Source organism: Macrotis lagotis, chromosome 2, assembly GCF_037893015.1.
Source record: "Macrotis lagotis isolate mMagLag1 chromosome 2, bilby.v1.9.chrom.fasta, whole genome shotgun sequence".
In the NCBI taxonomy this organism is placed as follows: Eukaryota; Metazoa; Chordata; class Mammalia; order Peramelemorphia; family Peramelidae; genus Macrotis; species Macrotis lagotis.
The window spans coordinates 313,009,742-313,034,571 of record NC_133659.1 but is presented as its reverse complement, the minus strand read 5'-3'; the positions used below and the strand labels follow the sequence as shown (position 1 = coordinate 313,034,571).

The 24,830-nt window shown below is 38.2% G+C and overlaps 1 protein-coding gene across 1 annotated transcript in view; it reads left to right on the top strand.

Moving 5' to 3' along the window:
- FGD6 (FYVE, RhoGEF and PH domain containing 6) overlaps nt 1–23,210 on the top strand; it is a 162,928-nt gene extending 139,718 nt beyond the window's left edge. The window contains exons 16-21 of the mRNA XM_074226605.1: nt 2,280–2,426; nt 3,261–3,363; nt 5,711–5,838; nt 9,317–9,445; nt 10,345–10,493; nt 17,284–23,210. Coding sequence (XP_074082706.1) covers nt 2,280–2,426; nt 3,261–3,363; nt 5,711–5,838; nt 9,317–9,445; nt 10,345–10,493; nt 17,284–17,320 — 693 coding nt within the window. The 3' untranslated portion in view covers nt 17,321–23,210. The remainder of the gene's footprint in view (nt 1–2,279; nt 2,427–3,260; nt 3,364–5,710; nt 5,839–9,316; nt 9,446–10,344; nt 10,494–17,283) is intronic.
- Nucleotides 23,211–24,830: the final 1,620 nt, after the last annotated feature.

Below are 24,830 nucleotides of genomic sequence, written 5' to 3'. Positions count from 1 at the left end.
ATGCTAAATCATCCAGCTCTTTGGAATCATGGTTCATCCTTGCGTGGATGGGAGTAATCAAAAGTAATTTTATGTTGCTTATATTCATAAAATATTATTATTGTATAATTTGTCCTCCTGGTTCTGTTTCCTTCACTCTGCATCAGTTCAAACAAGTCTTCCTAGATTTTCTCTTAAATCATCCTTTTATCATTTCATGTGATGTGATAAAGTTTGATTTATTCATATGTCATAATTTATTTGATTGTCTGAAATTGATGTACACTCCATGAGTTTCTAGTTCTTTGCCTCCACAAAGAAAGGACCATAAAATATATATATATATATATATATATATTCCTCTTTGATCTCTTTTGAGGATAGGTCTACCATTGGTATTACTGGATCAAAGAGTTGGCACAGCTTAGTGTCTTTGGGGACACAGAAGGAACATTCTTTAATTCACCATTATCATCTTTATAACTAAGATTTACGTAGTGCTTTAAGATTGCATAGTACTAGGGGCTGCTAGGTGGCACAGTGGATAGAGTACTGGCCCTGGAGTCAGGAGGACCTGGGTTCAAATCTAGCATCAGACACTTAATAATTACCTAGCCTAGCTGTGTGACCTTGGGCAAGCCATTTAATCCCATTTGCCTTGCAAAAAAAAAGAGAGAGATTGCATAGTACTTTACAAATTGTATCTTTTTTTTAATCTTTGCAACAACCCTTAGAGTGTAGGTGATGTTATTTATCTCAGAAAACTAAGACAGACAGAGGTTAAGTGACTTGCCTAGATACCGATAAGTATCTGAGTCCAGATTTGAACTTTGATCTTCCCAACTACTGACCCAGCACTCTATCCACTGGGCCAGTGAAAAACAAATAATTCCAGTTATATAGCAAAATCAGTAGGAAATCAAGCATTCTGATTAGGAAAAAAAATTAAAACAAATATCTCTGGTAAAGAGTGAATAGTCAAGGTATGGAGGAAATTGATTTTAGCTATTTTAAGAGTTATCACTAAAACTGTGCCCACTTTTGGAGTCAGTGATACCACTACTGAACCAATACCCCCCAAAAGAAAGAGAAATGGGATAAAGCCCCAGAGATACCAAACTATTTATAACAGAACTTTTTAAGGCAACAAAAAACTAGAAAGAAAGTGGGTGATTTTGGAATGGTTGAAAAAATTAAACAGGGAAGCTGTTCCAAAGGATTAGAATAGAAGATACAATCAAAAAACTTAGATGAGAAAAAACTTAGAGGCTTAGTAACTTTTGGGGCATGTCAGCACAAGAAGTGAGGGATTTAAAGAATTCAGAAAAACTTGGGAACATGTGAATGAATTAATAAAGAGACAGCAAGGATACCTAGCTAATTTACCCAGTGTCCATGATAATGTAAAGGAAAATAAATTAAATGGCTCAGATTCATTAAGTATCAGTTCACTGTGAGCTCATTATGGAAATAATTATCATCAATTCACTGAGCATTCATTAAGTTCCTGTGTGCTGGGAATTATGGGTCCTAAGACAATGAAATTGGCCTTGCCTTCATGGAGGTAATGTTCTATTAGAGAGAAACAACATGTATACTTGTGTAAATATAAAATATATTAATTAAAATATTCTGGGGCTGGAGTTTGGGAGGGTAGGGAGTAGGTACGTGCCTAATGAAAGGTAGACAAGGATAGACTAGAGACAGGGTAGGGACATGAATGAGTTTGAGAGACTTGGTCAACGAAAAGGCTGAGAGCTCAAGATGCTGACAACTGGAAAAAAGCACAGTGATATTGCCTGAAACTGTAGGACCATAGCACAACACTCCTTTCAGAGTAGCACAGTTAATATTGATTTGATTTTTAATCTTGAGGCCATTAATGGAAACATAGAAAAAAAAATTCTGAATTTTATCTGTGTAGGGAATTCCTTGATGAGAAAACATTTTTCACCAGTTCAGGTCAGCAATTTGTCCTTGTACCAAGACACATGAAGAAGTGACTGATGGGAAAACAAAAAAGACATCAGTAAAACTTCTTTAAAGTGATTCAATGTGATGGAGAAAATTAGAGTTCATGTTCTCCTTTTACTGATAGGATTATTTTTTTTTTTGCTTTTTGCAAGGTAAATGGGGTTAAGTGGCTTACCCAAGGCCACACAGCTAGGTAATTATTAAGTGTCTGAGACCGGATTTGAACCCAGGTATTCCTGACTCCAGGGCAGGTGCTTTATCCGCCACCTAGCCACCCCTCCTGATAGGATTCTTACAGCTCCATGTGTCAATTCTCTTTTTTGCAGACAGACATAGATAAGAAGGAAGAGATGAGCCCCCTGGGCTCAAAGGCTCCCATCTGGATTCCGGACACTAGAGCTACCATGTGTATGGTGTGCACAAGTGAATTCACGCTCACCTGGAGGAGGCACCATTGTCGAGCTTGTGGCAAGGTAGACCAAGAGCATCCTGTTCTTCCTTCAGGTCTTTTCCATTCTCCAGGAAACCTAAGACTTTGCAGGCAGCTGGGTTACAAGGGGCAATGGAGTGGTGATGTCTCAGGGCCCTGGGCAGTTTTTTTAAGATGATAGTTTGCAGATGAGCTGGCTAGCTGCCTAGCTAGATGGAGTTTCCATACTGGAGTTCATTGTACAAAATCTGAAGCTGGACCAAAAATATTTTTAAAAAGAATTCACGTTGTATGTTTTGTTCTAAAACATATTTGCACAAAACACTATTGTGCAGAAAAAAATACTGAGTCATGATAAAACATCTGGAATGATATTGGGTAAATACTGAGAGCAAAAAAATCCTATTTGGGGCCAATATTTTTCTTCCTGTAGCTTTGAATTATATATTTATGTAACACTTTCTTTATAAATAGGAAAATATATGTCAATAGTAATAGTAGATTATATGTGTATAACACTTTCTTTCCAAAAATTCTTTTTTGTATGCTCTCATTTGTTCTTTTCAGTAAGTAATACATTTAAGAATTTCAAAAAGCTTTATATATTTTACTTCATTTGTTCTTTTCAGCATTCCTATGAACCTGTATTACAGATGAAGAAACTAAGGCCTAACTCTTTTGCTCTTTTTCAGCAGGGCAGTTGGGGTGGGGGACAACAGTCAGGGTTTAAGTGACTTGCCCAGGGGTCCCATAGCTAACAAATGTCTGAGGTCAGATTTGAACTCAGTTCCTCCTGAGACTTCGGGCCTGGTACTCCATTCACTGTGACACTTAGCTGACCTTTAAGGCTTAACTCTTTATGTTTATTTGTTTTCAGATTGTCTGTCAAGCTTGTTCATCAAATAAATATGGTTTAGATTACCTGAAAAACCAGCCAGCCAGAGTCTGTGAACACTGTTTCCAAGAATTGCAGAAACTAGGTAATGAAAACCCACTTTGGCTCCTCATCAGCTTCCCTTTCCCTGCATTTGCTTTTCTTATCTGCTTTGCACCTTTCCCTTGGAAAGTCTTTGGAATGCTTCCTCTTCTGTAAATGGGATTAGTAATGTTAGCCTTGGTTTGGGGAAGAATAACTAGAAGTTTGATTTAATTAATTCTTGGTTCCCCAAATGCAGACTCAGCTCACCTTCCTCTTAGGAGGGAAGGTTTACTAAGCAGATAATAGTGTAAATCGGGATGAAAAAAGAAAGCTTAACTGATTAGGGGCATAAAGAAAGAGATCAAGGAGAATGTTGTAAAAATTAATCATCTAAAGAAAGGTTTCAGGGAATTTGCTTAAAACATTAGTTATTTGAAGCTGGAAGGGACCATGTAGCCCAACTCATTTTACAGGAGGGGAAACTGTGGATGAGAGAGGTAAAAGGGACTTGCCCCAGGTCAGATAGCTTTTAAGTGTCAGAATTACAACTTGAACCATTATCTTCTTTCCTCCTAGTTCCAATTGTTTTAAGGACATGGTTTAATCAAATTTACTTTTAAAATTCTAAAATTAATTTGAAAGGTCAGTTCTTGAAAAATCTAAAACTTTTTCTGGGGTCAATATTTCTGGTTTTCTTTCATGTGACCCAGATGCTGTTTAACCTTTAATTTAATTTTTCTCTTCTAAAAAAGCTTTGTTTTTAGTTTTGATTTTATTGAGAATTGGTTTTATTTGAAGTACCTCATTTACAGAGTTGGGAAAAGTTTCTCAACAAGAAGTGAAACCTTTAAAAAAATACTCAGTATTTCTAACAAATCTCATACCATTAGGGCTGATGAAACAAGGTTATAAGTTCATCCAACTACATAAAATACAGTTTCAATTTCTAGTCTCTTGTCTCTGTAACCAGAAAAGATTCTTTGGCTGAGATAACGTTATTAGATCTATTGTTTCACTACAGTCAGATTTAAGGTAGCTTTCAGGATTTCTCTAGAGTGGCCACCCTTTCTAAAGTTCAAACAAGGTTTATAGGTGCATTCCTGAAAGATCTGTGAATTGATGCATAAAACGATGATCATTTTTCATGCTGTAAGGAACGGTCTTTCAAGTATAGGAAGGAAGGGGTAAGGTGGGGGGAGGAGAGGGGTAGCACAAACCACATGACTCAGTAGTTTAGTTCCTGTAATTTCACAAATCTGCAGTTTATTACTATCTGTAAATACCTGGCATCTCAACTCTACATTTCTTTTGTGTAGTCAGTGGATAGATATTCATTTTCCCAGTTCTAGTCATTTTTCACTTGCTCTCCCCCAACCTCTCTCTTTCCTCACCTTTCCTCCTAGTTTCCTGTCATAACAGAGATGTTAGGCATACCAGTGAAATCTCTTCATGTCAGCACCTATTCCAGCCTCAGGTTCCTATCTGTTAAACAATGATCTCTCTCTCTCTCTCTCTCTCTCTCTCTCTCTCTCTCTCTCTCTCTCTCTCTCTCTCTCTCTCTCCTCTTTCTCTTTTCTCTGTCTTTTTCTCTCCCCCCCCTCTATTTCTCTCGATTACTTGCTGTGAGTTAAACACTTTGATAAACTTAAAAGCTGTGTGTGTGTGTGTGTGTGTGTGTCTGTGTGTGTGTGTACATATACCTGTTGCTATTATTTTTCCAGAGGAAATCTTAGGAAGATTGGAATTAGAGATAGGAGGCAGATGAAAATGGGAGTATGCAGGAGACCCCTAGGGACCAGGAGAAACAAAGAAAGGATTTTATAGAATGCTTTCCCCATCCTCTAATGAAAATATTTGTTGATTTGTCACAACCCTCATTCCAGCAATTGCTTCTGGGGAAGGCCAAGGGTTCTAGTGTCAGAGAACCTTCTGGAAGTGGAAGGAGTCTTTTTCTCATTGCAAATTTCTTTTTTTTTAATTTCATAACAATTGCAGATTTTAATGTTCAAAAATAATTAAGCCTGTCATACACAATTAAAAATATAGGAAAGTTCATACAAACATGAAGCTTCCAATTCAGCAATTTTCATTGCTTTAGAATGAAGATTACATATCAATACAGTATATTTTGTAGTTGCCAAACAACTTCTCTCATCTCAAATTTCAAGTGGTCCTCTGGGGAAGAACCTGAGAGGAGAGCAGTCAGGAGGATGCTTGCTACATGAACAGGACTTTACTCATCCCCTCTTCCAGGTGGATCAGTCCTTTTCATAGAGACGCAACTTCATTCATCTCTGTATCAACCTCCACACAGTAAATGCTTGTTCAGTGAATGCTTTTGAATAGATTAAATATGTTGTATGGTCATGGTTAGCTCCATAAACTGTGCATGTGTTGACTCTCCCTAGATCACCAGAATTCACCTAAGACTGGGTCCCCAGGAAATCACAAATCTCCTTCAAGTACCTTGTCTTCAGTCTTGCAAAGTATTCCATCTGGAAGGAAACAAAAAAAAATCCCAGCTGCCCTCAAAGAAGTAAGTGTTGCCAATTAATTTGAAAACTTGCAGATAGGGAATTATTTGTGCTTCATGGATCAAAAGACCAGAAGGAAAACTGGAACATGGGGATGCCAACAAACAGGGCATTGTTGGAACTACCATGTTAAACTGGAAATAGACAAACTCTATGTAGTGGAGATTCATGGCTCCATGTACCATTGTCTTTTTTGATTTCCCTTTGGGTGAGTTTGTTGATCTTTGTCAAGTTCATAATAATGCAAAATAATTTTTTTTAACTTCTGCAAAGAGTCAGGAACCCAGAAAAGTCCACATATGTACAAAAGTTACTGAGGGGAACCTAGATGAGCCCTAGAGCCCCAGAGATTCCGAAGAGGTTTGTACAGAGAGTACACATAACTAAAGGGAAAGCAATCTTGGAAAGAAAATAGACATGATGGCCCCACCCAGTTGGCTTTCTCTCTCAGTATTCATGTAAGGCAGGTGTCTCTGTGGGGAGAAGTGGTCCCGTACCTTACACTTGGTTGATTTTATTGATGGGATTCTTCTCCCAACTGATACTGCCTCAATTTTATTGACTTTGTGAGTCACTCCACCCAGTCATCTAGTTGTGGTCTTCTCCCTAGCCAGTCATATACCAGTCATATACCCTTGCCAGTCCTATACCTGATCTTCTGATCAATGGAAAGATAAGGAAACTGAGCCTAGAGCAACAAAATGACTAATCCAGAGTCCCATGGAACATAAGTGAAGTATCTTTAGGCATTCAGTCATCTCTAGAAGTTCATTACACATAGTGATTTTCTGATATTTCCTCTACTAAATATAATAAGCAGGTTCCTTTGTTCTTCCATAATAGTGAGAGAGGATACTAGACTAATTTCTAATTTCATCAACCTCCAACTAAATTTATGAAAATACTTAGCAAAAAATATTACTTATGTGAGGATTTTGTTCTAAAACATCATTAATTATTGATAATGTTACATTCTTAAGGAATTTTACCAAACTCTGAATTAAGGAAATCACTTTTTATTTTCTTCCTTAGTATATTTACCAGCATTAAAAATCCTCTGAATATTTTCACAGGAACCCAATCTTAATTTTTTTAACTGTGGAGTTTAGAATATTCTTTCCTATAAACATAGAATTATAAATGTTGATTGGGTCAACCCATCTGTTGTTCAGAATTTCATTTGTGTCTGACTCTTCATGACCCATTGGGGTTTTTTTTGGCAGAGATCCTGGAGTAGTTTGCTGTTTCCTTTTCCAGCTCATAGTGTCTGAAGCCAGATTTGAACTAAGGAAGATGAGTCTTCCTGACTCTAGGCCCAGCTCTGAGCACTGTGGTACCACTTAGCTGTTCCATAGGCTACTGCAAAAAAGTCTGTTAAAAATGTACTGATCAGGGGGTGGCTAGGTGGCACAGTAGATAAAGCACCAGCCCTGGAGTCAGGAGTACCTGGGTTCACATCTGGTCTCAGACACTTAATAATGACCCAGCTGTGTGGCCTTGGGCAAGCCACTTAACCCCATTTGCCTTGCCAAAAAAACCTAAAAAAAAAATGTACTGATCTAGTCTTGATTATATTGATTGATTATAACTTTACTACTGTTATTTCAACCACAAATTGCATCTTTTCCAAGATACCAGCTCAATTTGAGACATAACTGGAAACTTGGTATCTTTCAGAAGGCTGATTTACAGTAGTTCAGCCTTGTAAGAAACTGAAAACTACTTTCCTTTTCCCAAGAAGTACAGCTTTGGCCTACACAATGATTGATCTGTTGTTGGAGAATGGGAAGTGACCCTAGGGTCGACTAGTCCGACTGCTCATTTACAAGAGAGGATTCAGAGGGTCAAGTGGTAGAGGAACAGAGAACATATTCAACTGCTGCCTGGGCCTTCCACTGTTATTTTTCAGTCATTCTAGTCTTCGTGACACCATTTGGGAATTTCTTTGTAGAGATACTGAACTGGTTTGCCATTTTCTTCTCTAGCTCTTTTTCCAAATGAGGAAACCGAGGCAAACAGGGTGAAGTGACTTGTCTAGGTTCAAACACTGAAGTTTCTGAGGCTGATTTTTTTTAATCTTATTAGTATTTTATTTTTTTTCCAGTTAAATGTAAAGACAGTTTTCAATATTCATTTGTGTAAAATTTGAATGCAGGTCTTACTGATTACAAGCCTAGCACTACATTTCCTAGCCACCATTTTTATTGTGTGGTTTATTTAGAAACTGTCATAAAGATGTGTTCTCACTTAATTTGATTATTATTTCTCCAAGACCTGGTTAGTGCTTAGGGATACAAATGTTGAAAATAAAATTGACAGCCAGTTTACCCCTGACAGTTCCAAATTTTTGTTTTGTTTTTGTCTGGATCTCTAATTTGTCTGGAACTCTTGATTAGCAAATCCCTTGTACCATCCCAGATCAGCAGTTTATCATGTGAGGGAATTGTCTGGGACACTGAGTATCTGCTCTGGATCCCAAAGCCAGTAGCTTAGGAAAGAGATTTCAGTTGGTCCTTGTGATTCCAAGGCCAGCTGTCTGGCCATGCTGCCTCTCTTGACCTTCTCAGTTCCGGGGCAGAGTGTAAGCCCATGAGTAATCCCTGAAATCTCCCAGATATGATTAAAACAACAGCAGCAGCAGCAGCAGCAACAACCTTTTGGTCTTTGGAGTTGTACTTTTCCCTGACCACACTCATGCTGAGATTTAATCCCAGCAGTGGGCCTTGAATGAAAGATAAAAGACATTCTTTAACATCTAAAAAGTAAGAAACTATAAATAAATAAGTAAATGAAATAAAAAGTAACAGACCAAAGCAAGCTCTTTCATCAAGTGAGAGATTGAAGCTATGAGCCATTGAAAATCTCTCTCAAAACTATAGTTTGAAATGATAATGTTCCAGTTTGAGACATTAGCTCCTGGTCACTATCACTTAACACATTTTGGCCATACTATTTATATTGCACAGTGCTGTGCTTACAGTCAGGAAGTCCTGGGTTACAATCCTCCCTTTGATACTTGCATGTGACGAGAGTCATCCACTACCTAAGTCAAGGTCACGTAATGAGCCAGTTGGTTCTTGCCCTGATTAAAGTCACAGATCTCTGACACCCAGCTTGGCTGCTTTTCCTAATGGTATATTTAGTGCCTTATCTAAAAATCGATGCCATATCTCTCTCTCTCTCTCTCTCTCTCTCTGTGTATATATATATATATATATATATATATATATATATATATATATATACACACATACATATATATATGTATATATATATGTATATATATAATTTCATTTTATCTTGATGTTAGCGGTGAAATAGCGGAATAGCGGTTACTATAATCCTCATTTTAGAGATGAGGAAACTTACATTTAGAGATTAAATCACTTATGCAAGGCCATGACATACACCGTGACCTCAGAGCTCCATCTGTGATTCTGCCTAGCTACCTCTAAATAACACTTCTGCTAATTGTTCCAGGTGTCTGCAAACACAGAAGACTCCACCATGAGTGGCTACCTGTACAGGTCCAAGGGCAGTAAGAAACCATGGAAACATTTTTGGTTCGTGATAAAAAATAAAGTACTCTACACTTATGCTGCAAGTGAGGTAAGAGCTTGATGCATTTCGTCTTCAGACTTCAGTGAGGGGATAGAGGAATGGTGGTCCATCACTTAAGGATCCGAGAGAGAGAGAGAGAGAGATAGAGAGTTGAGTGGGCTGACTGGAAAACTGTAACTACCTTTTAGAATTCATATGATATGATCTTGGATTTTGATAAAGAGGGTCTGTTAAGGCCATATGTGGACAGCTAGGTGATACAGTGGATAGAGCACTGGGCCTGGACATCAGGAAGACCTGAGTTCAAATCCAGCTTTCTATACTTACTAGCTGGGTGAACCTGGGCAATTCTCTTTACCTTGTTTGCCTCAATTTCCTCATCTGTCAAATAAACTGGAGAAGGAAATGGCAAAGCATTTCAGGATCTTTGCCAAGAAAACCTCAAATGGGGTCCCAAAGAGCTAGACACAAGTCAACAACAGCAAAAAATAAAGCCCATCTAAGTTCATCCTTTTTACAATTGAGGAAACTGAGACCGGAGATTAAATGACTTGCCCGATATTACACTAGCTGTAAGTGTTAGAGTTGGATTCAAACCCAGTTTGAACATCCAGCACACTTTCCAGATTCTTTCCACTCTTTCTTGCTTCCTCAATAAGTCAAATGATTAACTCTGAGAGTCTTATTTTTTGGTAGGTTTTAAAGGGAATATTTAATTTTTGTTTTATATTTGGAGAACTCTTACCAACCCAAACAATGTCAAGATGTATTAGAAAGTCCCCTGGCTCAGGTATCAGTTGGACTAGATATACTCAGAGGCACCTTCAGATTCTGAAATTCAGGTTTGTGGAAATGGTTATGGTTCAGAATCATCTGTAATCTCAAAACAAATATCTTTTGTTTCAAAAAAATACAATTTCTAAAACTGGTGTGTGTTTCAAAACTAGGATGTCGCAGCCTTGGAAAGTCAGCCATTATTGGGATTCACTGTTGCTGAAGTTCAAGATGAAAATTCTCAATCTAAAGTGTTTCAATTATTGCATAAAAGTGTCCTGTTCTACATGTTCAAGGCAGATGATGCTCATTCAGCTCAGAAGTAAGTCACTTAGAATGCCTTTTTTTTCCTTTGGCTACCAAATATATACTTTTGCATTTTGCTTCTGAACTTGACTATTTTAATTTTGTTTTTTGAAAGTTTTAATTCAAATACTATATTATTTTATTATTTATTTATTATTATTTTATTATATGTAAAGACAGTTTTTAATTCATTTTTTAAAAAAAAACTGAGTTCCAAATTCTCTCCTTCTCTCCCTTCTCTCTTTCCTCTATCTATAAGCAATTTGATATAGTCTACACCTGTTCTGCACTTGTTTAAAATAATAAAAAATATCCAGGATCTTTTCTAAATCTTCCAGTGAAGTTTTACCCATGAAGGTACCAATCAGCTTTGGTAGAATGAGTTTGCTCATCAACGACTTCCCCTATGTCAGTGAAATCATAGAGCTAGTTCCTATTCTCCCTTTAATGTAGAGGAGATCACAGATCATAGATGAAGAATTACTTTCTTTTTTTTTTTTTTTTTTTTTTAGTTTTTGCAAGGCAATTGGGTTAAGTGGCTTTCCCAAGGCCACACAGCTAGGTAATTATTAAGTGTCTGAGGCTGGATTTGAACTCAGGTACTCCTGACTCCAAGGCCAGTGTTCGATCCACTGTGCCACCTAGCCGCCCCCTATAGATGAAGAATTTCAAGAAAAGGACAATAAAAAATTTCCAGTTCAATCTTCTCATTTTGCAGATGATAAGGTTGAGTGCCTAAAGACTCTTATTAAATGACTTGAGCTAAAAGGGACCTCAGAGACCTAGATATCTAGTTCAACTTTCTCATCTTACAAATGAAGTCTAGAGATCTAGAGAGGGGGAATAGTGACTTTACTCATTGGTCACCTGGATAATAAACCTCAGGAACAGGATTTGAATTTGGGTTTCAGAGCCAGTGGACTGTGCAAAGGACCATATTACTCCACCAGTTTCTTTTAAATTGATATTTTATTTTATTTTTTCAATTACGTGCCATGGCAATTTTTCAACATTCATCCATTTGCAAATTTATAAGTTACACACACAGCGGCAAACAGTATGGTAAAAGTTGTACATGTACATTTGTATTTAACATATTTACATATTAATCATTTTGTTTAAGAAGCATTAGGACTAAAGGAAAAGAAAGAAAACCATTAGATAGAAGGGAAGACAAGAGAGGTTTTTAAAAATTGAAAATAGTAGACATTCAGATTCTATGGGGTTTTTCCCCCCTCTTTCACCCTCTTTCTAAAATGGAAAGATTAGCATAACAGCCTAAGTATGATTTCATTTTTAATTTTTGGAGATGGTCAGTGTCACACAGCTAGTAAGTGTGTGAGATAGATTTGAACTCAGGTATTCCTGACTATCTACTATACCAGCCTAACTTTTAAAAAAAAGATGGTAGATATAAAATGAAGCCTCTTTGATAGGAAGGTCTGGATTCAAGGACTGCATCTGACACATAGATGGTTGTATGAGAAGGGGCTAGTCAACAGCAGTTCTCAGATTATTAAGTTGTAGGAGAGTTGCTAATCTATTTCAAATGGAAAGATTGTTGTATTTTTTTTTTTACAAAATCACACAGATGAGAATAAAAGGAAGCATAGACAAGTTTTGGAAAGAAACTTGGAGAATTTGTATATTTTTTGAGGGAAAAGTGAGTTGAATAAAATGGGATTCATGGTTTGATAGAGAATTCTCTTGTTTTCTGCCACTTGTCAATTTAAAAAAATAAAATAAAATAATCAATTTTGAAAGATGAGATCCAAATATACTAAACAAACTTTGCTCAGAATTTGTTTTAAAGGGGAGGGATGAGAATCTGAGAGACTTGCAAGAGCCCAAAAGAGAGTGACCATTTGATAGTACTAGCCAAGCTCTGTTATCCACACATGACCTCAAAAGAAGCAGCATGTGGCGTCTCCTGCCGACAGGAAGGGAAGCTGGGCCTGTTTTGACCTCCTTTACGTCAAGGGCAAGAATCTTTGCCCTCAACATTCCAAGGATTTGGCCGTCTGAGGGTCCCCTTGTGCCAGGGAACAGCAAGAGTTTCAACAGCTGCTTATGAACTTGTCTCACTGGCAAGAAGGTCAGTCAGCTTAAAAAGGCCCCCATGCTGTCAGCAGAGACAGTCTTCACTGGGGGAGGCCAACCTCATTTCTGATGGTTAAGACTGACAAGGTCTCTCTTCAGGGAGTTTCCTGCTCAAATTAGGTGGGAGCCTTGCCTTGGTAAGCATGTCTTCTGTTAATATGCAAACCTTGATGGGAGAGATAACACCCAGTCTTTCTGAGCAGGCCAACTCTTGGTAACTCCTAATTCATAATAAGGTTTGTTTTGGCCTCATAAAGCAATTGAATTACTTTCAGCAATAAGCATTTTTTTTCTTTGAATTCTCAGAAGAAGAAAAGTTCAGTTGAGTTTATAGATTTTCTTGAAGATGAGTAGAAATGTTTTTGGTAAAGGAAATGTTAGTAATTAACTAGGGCAATTAACGACGATAATAAAATAATAGCATTAAACATGAACACTTTGAGGTTTGCAAAGTGCTTTACAAAATGTCATATCATTTGGGCCTCACAAAAATCCTGTGAAGTCTGTTCATGTGGAATTAAAAAACCAAGCAGTTACAGCCAGGCAACCATTTATCTAGCAATGCATATGAATTCAGAAACAAACCGAGTCCATGGACAAGGACTCTGACCATTGGTTTCTGCACAATTAATTTACAATTTAGAGGGAGGGGGAAAAAAAGGAAAAACAGGATTATAGTGATTGAGATCTTTAGTTTCTTATTGATGGTGAGGTTTGGGAGTCAATGAAGTAAGTGGGAAAGGACTAGTTTTGTGATTTTCTTTTTCTTTCTTTTTTTTTGGGGGGGGGGGAGTTGCAAGGCAGTGGGGTTAAGTGACCTGCCAAGGTCACCCAGCTAAGTCAATTATTGAGTGTCTGAGGGCAGATTTGAATTCAGGTGTTCCTGACTCCAGGGTCAGTGCTCTATCCACTGTGCCCCCTAGCTGCCCCTGTTTTGTGAAAGGTTGGGTGTCAGTTGAGAGGGTAAGTAATCTTGAGTCTCAAATATCCCAAAGAGCTGTCTGGTCCATGAAAACATCTTCCCTTGGACATACTGAAATAGGTCTTGTCTTTAGGGCAGTGCTGAAGGGGTCTTTTTCCTTAAAGATCTGCTTCTCTGGTTCCAAGGAAAATTATTCTACTTTCTTTATAATTATCAATGCAATTTTATATATAAAATCCTTAATCCAGTTTTGAAAAGTTATTATTGAAACATACTCAAAAGCCATCAGAAACATTTGAAAACCAATTGTGTATGTGTGTGTGTATGTTCTTAGAATTCTTAGAGAAGATAATCACTTTGTCAAATTTTACTTTACTGTTTAATTAGAACTTTTACATCTTTGTCTTATTCCTCCCAACCCCCCACATGAGGGTATTATCCTCATATCATCCTGAAAGAATGAGATATCTCAAGGACCTAATCTTATACATAAATATATAACTGTTAGCAGGTCAGTGGCAAACCCAAGAACCCATTTGTTTTAGTTGCTTAGGGTATGGAACTGACTAAAAATATCTTTCATTCTTACATCCTGTTATAGTAAGTCAGAGATGCATTAGTATTGCAGTGACAAAACTTCCACTCTTCACTTGTCCTGATTTTATTTTGTTTGTTTTTTTGTTTTGGGTTTTTTTTTGCTATGAAAGGAAAAGGAGGGACATGATTATGATGATGCCAAGACTGTCCCCTAAGAGGCACAGACTGACCTTACATCAATCCTAAAAAGGAAAAACTTCCTTAGTACTGTTTGATTTTAGGCATAAGTCATAGTTGGCAGTCAATCATGTAGCAAAGGTTCCACATTATTTACAGGGTATCAAAACCAGGCTCAGAAGTAACCAGATGGGGAAAACTTCCTGTTCAGAAAAGAAATTAGCACAATGGGAAAAGTGAGTGAAGGGCATCCCACTTTACCAACACCAAAGGGTCAGTCCTCCCAACTTTTTCTAGACTTAGACATCCACAGTTGTCCTAATAATAAAAATGATTTCTCTTGTAAATGAGACTCCTTTGAGATTTAACTTTAGAACAGATTTCAAACATATCAGATTTGGATTTATAATTCCTAATGGTGACATTTAAATTCTCAATTTTCCTAAGGGTTCACTGCTTTCAATTAGTTGATTTTTCAAAAATTTGGGAGTGGCACTCTTAATTTTCCATAACTTTTTCTTTATTTTTTTTTAATTATCCAAAGAATCAAATCAATTCCTTTTCTTTTCTCAATCTTAATCTAACCCTACTCAGATGCTTAAGAGGGTGATAAACTTGCTTTAGTCATTTTAGTTTTAATTATAGGGAAAAGCTACTTATTTGAAAAAAGAATGAGGATGCTAGTCTCAAATAATTCAATGCTGTAAATTCCATATCATAAAAAATAACCAAATAAGGCTTTTTATAACCTTGTTATCCAAATAGAATAAAAACTCTCAAACCACTTTTCCCAAAATTTCCAAACAAGTCCTCTATTCACACCTTCAGTATAGATTATAAATTTCTTAGCTTCATACCCATTTCCTCTTATTTCTACTTGCTTATTTTTCTTTATCTTTTCCTTTCAAATGTGCAACTGCTCAGTTTCTTTCTTATTTTGATCTGAGATGTCTGTTAATTTCATCCAATTGTTTTATTCCTTTCATCTTTATTTCTTAATCATATCCCACACTATCTATAGAACTAATCCTCACTCCACTGACTTCTTCCTTTACAATGTAGCACAAGTTTTTATTACATAAAACCAAATAATTGCAAGACTTATCTTTGGGAGTCCTTAAAAGCTTACAAATGCACTTTCTGCTCCACTACTTTGGTTTTGCTTCTAATTTACCTAAACAATTAAGTTTTGTTAAACCATTCCCAGAAAAACTAGTGGTAACACTAAACAGTCTTCCAGATTAAATTTTACTTACTTTTGAATTGCTCCATGATTTAAACGAGCATTTCTTTTCATGATCAAGAAAGATTTAATAAAAGCAGTTCTTTAATTTGAACTGCATATTCATTTTTTCCTCTTTTCTCTAATCAACGAAATCATCTTCCCTTCTTGCACTAAAACAATAAATCTGTCACTCTCCAGGGAAAGAGTGATTAAAAGATTTTAGAACCCTAAAACTTACTGAGATATTTCAGCCACAATTTGAAAATTTACAATAGGGAACATATTTTTGTTACTAATTTAGATTTAGTCTCTCTAATTATTTTACAATGGCATGAATTTCTGCTTACTGGGGGGAAATTGCCTTCCCTCTTATCTCTACAATTTGTTAATCTGGCTTAGGTTAGAAATGTAGAGAGACAGACGGACAATAATCTTTCTGAGTTTGTCATTCTTTTTCCTTTAGTTGATTAGACCACTGGAAGAAGTTTGTTTTATTTGCCAAGAAACAAAACATCTCAGACAACAGGATAAGACAGACACATAGAATTAAAAAGTCTGTGCACATGATGTTCTGAAAGCAATCTTAATGCCTTGGCTTTGTGGTAACTGAAAGTCCCTTCTTTAGACCAAATTTGGGATCTCTTAAGATTCTTATCTGTCTTAGACCAGTCTTTGCATAATTTGAAAGCTCTGTTCTTAGTCATGCTTTTTTGTAAATTTTTTTTTTTTGTATTTTTGCAAATCAGTAAGGTTAAATGACTTGCCTGTGGGCACATTTGAACTCAGGTCCTCCTGACTCCAGGGCTGGTGCTCTATCCACCACCTAGCTGCCCTACATCATGTTCTTTTTTGAATGAGGAGTCTCCCTAGTTTTCCAGTCCCAAAAGAACTTTCCTAATGGGATATCTTTTAGCTTAGACCAGTCACCAGGGTACTTTCATTTAAAAAAAATTCTAATAAGAATTGATAATTATTGATAATATTGCATCATTTATTTAATGATTTCTATTTGTTTAAAAAAATCAACCTTTACCTAAGTTAGAAATGACTTTGTTGATGCCCTAGGAAAGGAGGATAGGTTTCTGGGGTCATAGACTAGACCTGGAAGGGATTTCAAGGACTAGTCCAAACCCCTGATTTTATAGTAAGGAATATGAATTCAGACAGATGAAGAGACTTATCACCTAAGGTTACATAGAAAGTGGCAAAGCAGAAGTAATATAGCCTTTTACATTTTACAAGCTGATTATATTCAAGGCAGCTCCTTTCTCTGTCCCTCTCTGTCTCTCATAGTACATACATATAGAATTTTTCACCTCTGGAGCAAAAGTGAGTAGAGAGTTGCTATTCTTTTTTTTTTTTAGGTGTTTTTTTTTCAGGGCAATGGGGTTAAGTGGCTTGCCCAAGGCCACACAGCTAGGTAACTAATTGTCTGAGACTGGATTTGAGCTCAATTATTCCTGACTCCAGGGCCAGTGCTCTATCCACTGAGCCACCTAGCCACCCCAAGAGTTACTATTCTTAATGTATTAAATGCTGTATTCAGAGTCAGAGAACCTTAGTTCAAATCTTAACTCTTGACACTTAAAAGGTCTGTATGAACTTGGGCGTAACCTCAGAAACTGTTTTCTCACTTGAACAGTGGGGATTATATCATTCTCATCTACCACACAAGGTTGTTGTGAGGTTCAAGGTTCATGAGAGAAATATAAAGCATTTTTTAAAACTATAAATGTGTTATATAAATGTTAGCTATTTTCATTTTCACCATTATGATTCACATTTAACTGAATACAGAAATTGCAAAATCATATCTAAGGATGTATTTTTTTTTCTTTTTATTAGGTGGATAGAAGCATTTCAGGAAGGCACAGTGCTGTAGCATCTTCTGTTTCATCTCTATTTTTTATGGTTCCAGAGGACTAGAATTTCATCAGAAGTCATGAAATGCAGTAAAAAAAATGATTTTTATCAATGTAATCATGCACTGCCAAGAGAAATCTGACTCAGTTGTATGTTTATGTGACTTAGGAAATTGTATTTTAATCATATTAATGTTTCTTTAAAAGAGACTGTACACTTGTTAGGGTTTTTTTCATACGAAGTGTTATTTATTAAATTTTTGTTGTTTACTTTATGGTCAGAATTATTTCTGAGATTCACACTGAATTCCAAAGTGTCCTTGTCTTCAGGAGAACAGATAACATATCAGAAGTATACTATGGTGTTAACTATTATGACACAGCCCCTGATGTTTTCTTCTGTTACTTTGAGTGATAACACTCTGAGCAACTGATGTTCTTTGTATTCAACATCAGTTTTCTGTGAGTTGCTTAATTTAATTTTAAAATGGCTAAAGAAAAAGACCTGTAACATATCTTCATATTTTATAACTGGGAGAACCCTTCCACCAACATCTAGCCAAGCTTCTACCTCAGGGACACTCTGGAATTAGGTTCCAGTATGTTATCAAAATAACAAAATGACTTCTGTCTGTCCTGTACTTTTCTTCTTAGTAGAGAAGAGATACAAGACAAAAACCCAATAGGCACAGGATAGAAGCTAATTTTTTCTTATTGAACTGTGAGTCAGAATAAGGAGTCTGCAGCCCTGAAGTTAACCCTTTTGAAAACAGCTTTCCCAACCAGATATGCAAAAACAATTCAACAAGCTTGAAAATAAGGGTCCTATTCTGTTGATACAACATAATGAGAGTATGGCTTTCAATCTTTTCTTAAATAAAAAAAAATCTATTCAGAGCCAAAAGTTCTTAAGAAGAAAGGGACCCATCTGAGATGACTTATGTGAAAACAAATGGGGTCAATAAAATTTCTTAAAAGAGGGAACAGAGGGATTAAAGAATTTATTGCTGCCTCCAAGAAGAAAAGGAAAATGTTCCACACAAGTTGCCAACAGCACTTGGGTGATTATAGCTGGCAAGAGTTCAGAGTGGTGACCTTGGTATTTGTGTCTCAAGCATATGTTGTGTTAAAGTTCACATTGACCCTTGATGAATTTATGAATTCAATTGAAATGACCATATCAGGAAAGCACGGAGTCTTAAGCCAGACTTCACTGAAATTGTTATCATTGGTCTTTTTTTTAATTGTTTGTTTAAACTTTTCATTATGACTTTGTTATTTAGTTGTTTGGTAGTTGTGTCCAACTCTTCATGACCCCATTTGGAGTTTTCTTGGCAGAGATATTAGAATGGTTTCCCATTTCCTTTTCCAGCTCATTTGTCAGATGAGGAATCTGAGGCAAGCAGGGTAAAGTGACTTGCCCAAGGTCACATGGCTAGTAAGCATCTAAAGCTGGATTTGAACTTGGATCCTCCTAACTGCAGACCTGGCATTCTGGTCATTGTGCCATCTAATTGCCATTCAATATGCTTAATAAAGAAATTCATCACTAAGTGGAACCAGTATCTTGGGCCACTCTCTAGGAAGAAGCTTCCCTTACCCCCTCACCCTCCACCATGATGGTGGGTCTTGAACTATCCCTTGGAACTACCCTTGGAAACTAACAGTAGGAAAAATGGGATTCTCCCTGTGACCTACATCCAACATGACCCACATTCTGCAGAGAATCCTTTCCCTCTCTCCTTTTTTCTCTTTAATGCAAGAGTAATAAAAATCATCTCGTGAGGAAGCTCAGAAAATTGACCCTTCTTCTCATGAAGACATTCATCAAGTCAACAGGTTTTTTTACCCTTTGCTGTAACTCAGCACTTTCTGGGGTCCTTTTGCTTTCCCTTTGCACGTGGAGCACCCCAAGTGGCCCTCTGGGGCCTCTTCCTGCCTGAAATCAGCCAGGCAAACATTTCAGGTCCTCTTTCCTCCATCATGTGCTGGGCCAGAATAGTAAGTCCTTAAATGTCCTCAGATGCTGACCCTAGGAACAATGAGTGCTTATGTCATACAATTATGAATCTAGTGCCATTCAGTCCAATCCTGTTTTTTTAATAGATCAGAAGTGGCAGCATAGCAAGTCTCTCCGATAACTGACCTAGTCAAGATTTGAATGCTGGCCCCAGCAACTCCAAATTCATCCTGCTTTGCCTGGATTTTCTCTTATTTTTTTTAACCTCAGTCTTGTTGAATAAGTTGTCTATGACAAAATTCCTGCAGGTGGGTAGCAGAACGGACTTTGGTAGTCAGCTGGTCATAGTTGGGCTTTTTCCCTTGACCAGAGAGTGGGTTTATTTTTTTCCCTTCTCACCCTCTGAGGAGTTCTCCAATTCCTGATCCCCCCATGTTTTGGCTCCATATTGAAGGCTTCAATCATTTAAACCTTCTTGTCAGTGAAGCCCTGCCTTCTTCAACAGCTGCTGGAATCCAGAGCCAGTTCTTAATCTGAATTTTTAAAACAAGAAATACATTCCCTCCCTACCCCCTAAATTTGCTCGCCCACCTTCCTTAATATTTGTGAAACATTTCTGAGATGCTTCCAGGAACATTGCAGCTTGAATCAGGATTCTGAAAACATCCTACCACGTTGGGTTCTGAGAGAACTCGGTTTAACCCTCCCATCCAGGTACGATGCATCTCATGGCTTCTGCCTTTCCTAATTCTATACTTAACCTGCCAGATTCAAGGTCCTAATTATCACTGTAAAATAACTTGGGTGTCAGGTCATTAAATGTGTGTATGCACATGTGTAAACTCACATAGAGGTGTCTGCAGCAGAAATTTTGGAGAGCATATGAAATTGGCTTTAGAAGGAAAAAATACAACAAACTCCCAGCCTTCTTCAGTGGTTGGAACACAACAGAAAGAAAGGGAGGAGGTAAGGGTCCCCTAAGCCTTTGAGCTTTGCACTTCACTAAGAACTTTGCCTCACTCTGTATGAGCCTAGGGCTAGAAGGTACATCTGAGGTCCTTTGGTCCAAACCCCTCATTTTACAGAAGTAACTGAGGCTCAGAGAGAGATAGACCTACCTAAGCTTGCACAGAGCCTGGAAAACTTGGGTTCTAGTTCCGACTGACAGCAATAAACTGGCTGTGTGAATCTGAACAAGTCACTTGATCCCTTGCTGCTCTAGGTGGTGTTTAAACTCTAAGTTGAAGGTACCAGCCTGCGTTGGTGGGGAGAGTTTACTTAACTGTAAGTTCCTAATATCAATGAAATCACAACTCCCATCTCTCTTCCCCTTGAGGGAATCAAGAGACAGGCTAAGGTTAAGGAGACTGGGCTGAATGAACAAATCAGGAGATGCCAGGATTTGCTTCACATTTTTATCCTGATCCATCCCCCTCTGTTAACATATTCCTGCTGCCAAGATCAAAATGACTCATTTTCCCTTTTGAGCCTTAGCAATTCCTTTCTGAACTCCTCCCTCACTTCATTCTTCCCCTTCCCCCTTCTCAGCACTTCTCACTTCTTCCAATTATCTCCAATCTCTGATCCATACTTGAAAAGCTTCCCAGTCCTCTTCCTAGGCCCAGTCCAGTCCCATTGCTCTGCAATTCACATGAAGGTGTGAATGAGGTTTTGAGCTTGTAGAATTCATTTCCATTTGAAAACTGGAGCTCGTTACCCAAAGGAACTGGGTTTGTTTTTGAAAGGTGGACCCGTTCTTCTTGCCTGTGTGTTTCCACCTTCCACCCCCGAATCCTATTTATCTTTTTGTGATCAACAGAATGTCTCCTATACTCTCTTCCCCACTCTACCCTTTCTGGTGAATTCCTAGGTTTCAGTAAAACACAGTAGTAGTAATTTTGCAGAGGGAATTTGGATTGGCTGAACAAGTCATAAATCCAGCAATGGAGAAAGCCTCCTATATTGTGCTTTTATTTTAAAAACTAAACCTGTGATTTTCATCCCATCAAGGAATTTCCTCCATTTAACTCAGACTTCCACATCTGCTCCACCATTTACAGTCTTAACAGAGCCTCCAGGAGCTCTGGGAGGATATGAGTGATTTGCTCTGGGTATTCAAGTCTGCCTGGGTGACCTGCTGTGTTCACCTAATACAGCACTTAATTTAAAAGGAAAGTGCTAATGTAGCATAGGTTAGAAATATTGGGTTTGAATTTCTGATCTATTTTTTTTTTAGGTTTTTGCAAGGCAAATGGGGTTAAGTGGCTTGCCCAAGGCCACACAGCTAGGTAATTATTAAGTGTCTGAGACCAGATTTGAACCCAGGTACTCCTGACTCCAAGGCCGATGCTTTATCCACTATGCCACCTAGCTGCCCCTGGGTTTGAATTTCTGGATAAGATTTGAGATCATAATATTTAAATCTCTCAATAGTTTATTCTGTCATTATAGTCAGATATGGACATGATGCTTTGTCCTTTGTTCTTGAAGAAGACTGTGACATCAGGGATGTGATGCCATGACAAGCATGTGAATTGGATTTGAGTGAGGGGGTGCTGTGCTACGTCACCAGTCTCACTCGCTCCTCCAGAGGCATCTGGGTCCAGTGGCCAGACAGGAATCAGGATGACTGGAGATGACCTTGGATGCGAGGCAATCAGGGTGAAGTGACTTGCCCAGCTAGGAAGTGTCAAATATCTGAGGCCATACTCAGTCCTTCTACCTAGCTGCCCAGTATGGGCCTAGGTTTCTACCGACAGGTGAGCAGTTCATAATATCTGAGAAAGGGGAACCTTCTTGGTACCTCTGCTATATAGAGGCATGAATTTGCTCAGAGAATGCGCCTCTAGCTTTTGTCCTGAAAAAAGTTATGAAAGAACATTATCCTGAGGCTTTGTGTCACATTTCTTTTCACCTTATCAAGGGAAGCTCATCTGGACATTTCCTCCTTTGTAACAAAAGAATCCACCTTAGTGAATTTTTTTTTTAAAGAGAAAGGCATTAGGAAGTTAGGTCTAAAGGATGTTCATAATACAATATATTTTTGAATATGTGAGATTGCCACTGCATTTGAGACGTTACAATAACCACTGATACCCATTTTCCCCCAAACCTTTTGACACATTGTCTTTCTAGAAACATTTTTTCCTGGAAAATTTAGTTTGTTCTGTATTGTCCACCTAGAAATAGAGATCCTTTATAAATAACTGAAACTGTAAATAATGTTAATATGTATATTTGTACAAATAAATTCACAAGGTTGATGTTTCTATTGGTTATGTTGGAGTCTTTTTTCTTTATTTAAGCTGTCATCAGTCTAAAATCTGGACTACCTGTACTGATTAGGAACAGAGGATTCACTTTTCTCATACATTCTGATAACGTCCATTTGATGATGCTGGTGGCTCAGATAGTGAGAATTTCACAAGATGTCTAGGCTGCCCGGGGGAGGTCTTGGAGAGGTGATCTGAAGCCCCTGCAGTATTAGTTGGCAGATGGTATCTTCCCTACATAATGGCTTTGGGAGCTAGGCTGGAAGCAGACCCTGTGATCTTGGGGGCACTGCTTTTCCCAAGGTTTGGAGGTTTAGTATCCTGGTCTAACTCCATCAGGATCAGAAGAAGGGAGGCACATGTTATCTCCATTCCTATAGGTGGCAGTTGGTGGAGAAGGCTGGCCCTTTCATACCTGGTTGATGACTACAGGACCTGAAGCCGGGCTGGTGGGCTGGTGTGGGTTAGCTGTTTGGCTCCCCCAGGCAGGACTGTAGGGCTGCTGAGCTATTTTCCTAGGATCTTCAGTGTCCTCTCCTGCAGGATACCTTCTACCCATACACATGCATGCACAGATACGCATGTCCATTTTCACTGAGGTTTCTTTAATTCTCTCTAATAATACTTTTCACCTAGACCCTTGAAATAACCTACCAAAAAGTCTCTGCCTGTTTTTTTTTTTTCTCCTAATCTATTTGAAACCTTCCTCGAAAGCTCAGCTTTGTTTCATTTCTGCTCCAAAGCTTTCAGGGGTTAGTATTCCATTACCTAGAGACCATCTAATCTCCTTAGCCTCTCATGGCTAACCTCCAGCTCCCCTTTCTGGCCTTTTTTTTTTGGTTCTACTTCCTTTCACCAAGTTCTGCTCACCCAAGTCTGCCTTTGTTCTTGTCATCTCTTGACCTGGAGAACAGTCTCCTTCCTCCCCTTCTGCTCCCTCTCCCCACATTGGAAAGAATTATGTCACCACTTTTGAATTCCCCCCCTTTTTTTCCAGGGAGTCTTGCCAATTAATTTGTTTTTGAGCCTCTCCTATACATTTGCCTTTTTCTAACTAGTTGGGCTTTTTTTTTTAATATGCTGTTTTTGCCCACTTTCTAACAGCAGCAAGGGACAGACTCTTCTTCACCCTGAGGTGAAGACCCTGCCTAATACAGTGGAAGAGACACCGGTTTGGAAGATAAGGCTTGGGTTTGAATCCCTCTTCCGCTGTGGGGAAGATACTTCTCCTTTCTCCCTTCTTCCCTAGTTCTCATTTCCTTCTTGGGCAGAACGAAGGGGTAAAGGTAGTTGACTTGGGAGGTCCCTTCAAGGTATAGACCCATGATGTATTGACAGTTGTATACATGCCACACTATTTCAAACCATTTCAGGTCAACAATCAATCAAGAAACATTAAGTACCTACTATGTGCTAAGCTCTGAGCATGAAAAAGACAGTCCTTGCCCTTGATTACTAATAACAAATGATTTGGGGAGATCCACCGTCCCCCCTTTTTGCCCCCTATGTTCAGACTTTAAAAAATTCAGTTTCTTTTAGAACATTACTGATAATGAGATTGGATTCAGATTCCCCCTGGATGGGAAGCCATGGTACTCTATTCAGGTTTGGAGGAGAGGGGATAAATTCCCAACCAAAGCTGGGAATAACAGAAGCAAATGGCATAATCAAAGTACATAGATTCAACTCCTCATTGCAAATATCCATTCTCTTTAATTAGAGTAGATTGCTACCTTCCAGAACACCTTTCTTTTGATGGGTATATCAACCGTGAGCCCCAGGACATGATGATCTTTGACCAAAGAGAACATGGCCAAGTGACCATCTTTTTATTAATATGTTGGCATTATTAGTAAAATTATTAAATCATCCAGAAATTATGCCTTGAATCTTTAAAAACATCACACCTTCAAAGAACTTATAATGGGAAAGTCGACATGCAAACAAAAATATTCAAAGTGAGTTCCATACATACAGGTTAAATAGGAAATAAAATTAAAAGAGGGAACACATGGGAATTCAGTGGGGTTGTGGAAGACACCTGGCGGAAGGTGGGATTTTGGTCAGGGCTGAAACACGGAGGTCGACAGTTAAAGCCGGAGAGGGATGGGGGACAGGGGGAGAAAATGCCCAAGAACAACGAGAAGGCCCAGACACCCTCCCCCCCTCAGATACAACGCACAGGCATGCCATAGCATGGCCTCCTCCGTGCCATGCTCTTCTTGGAGGAAGGATGAACATCAGCATCATCATCATCATCATCAACCCTTACTGACAAGATCCCTGAGGGAAGGGCTG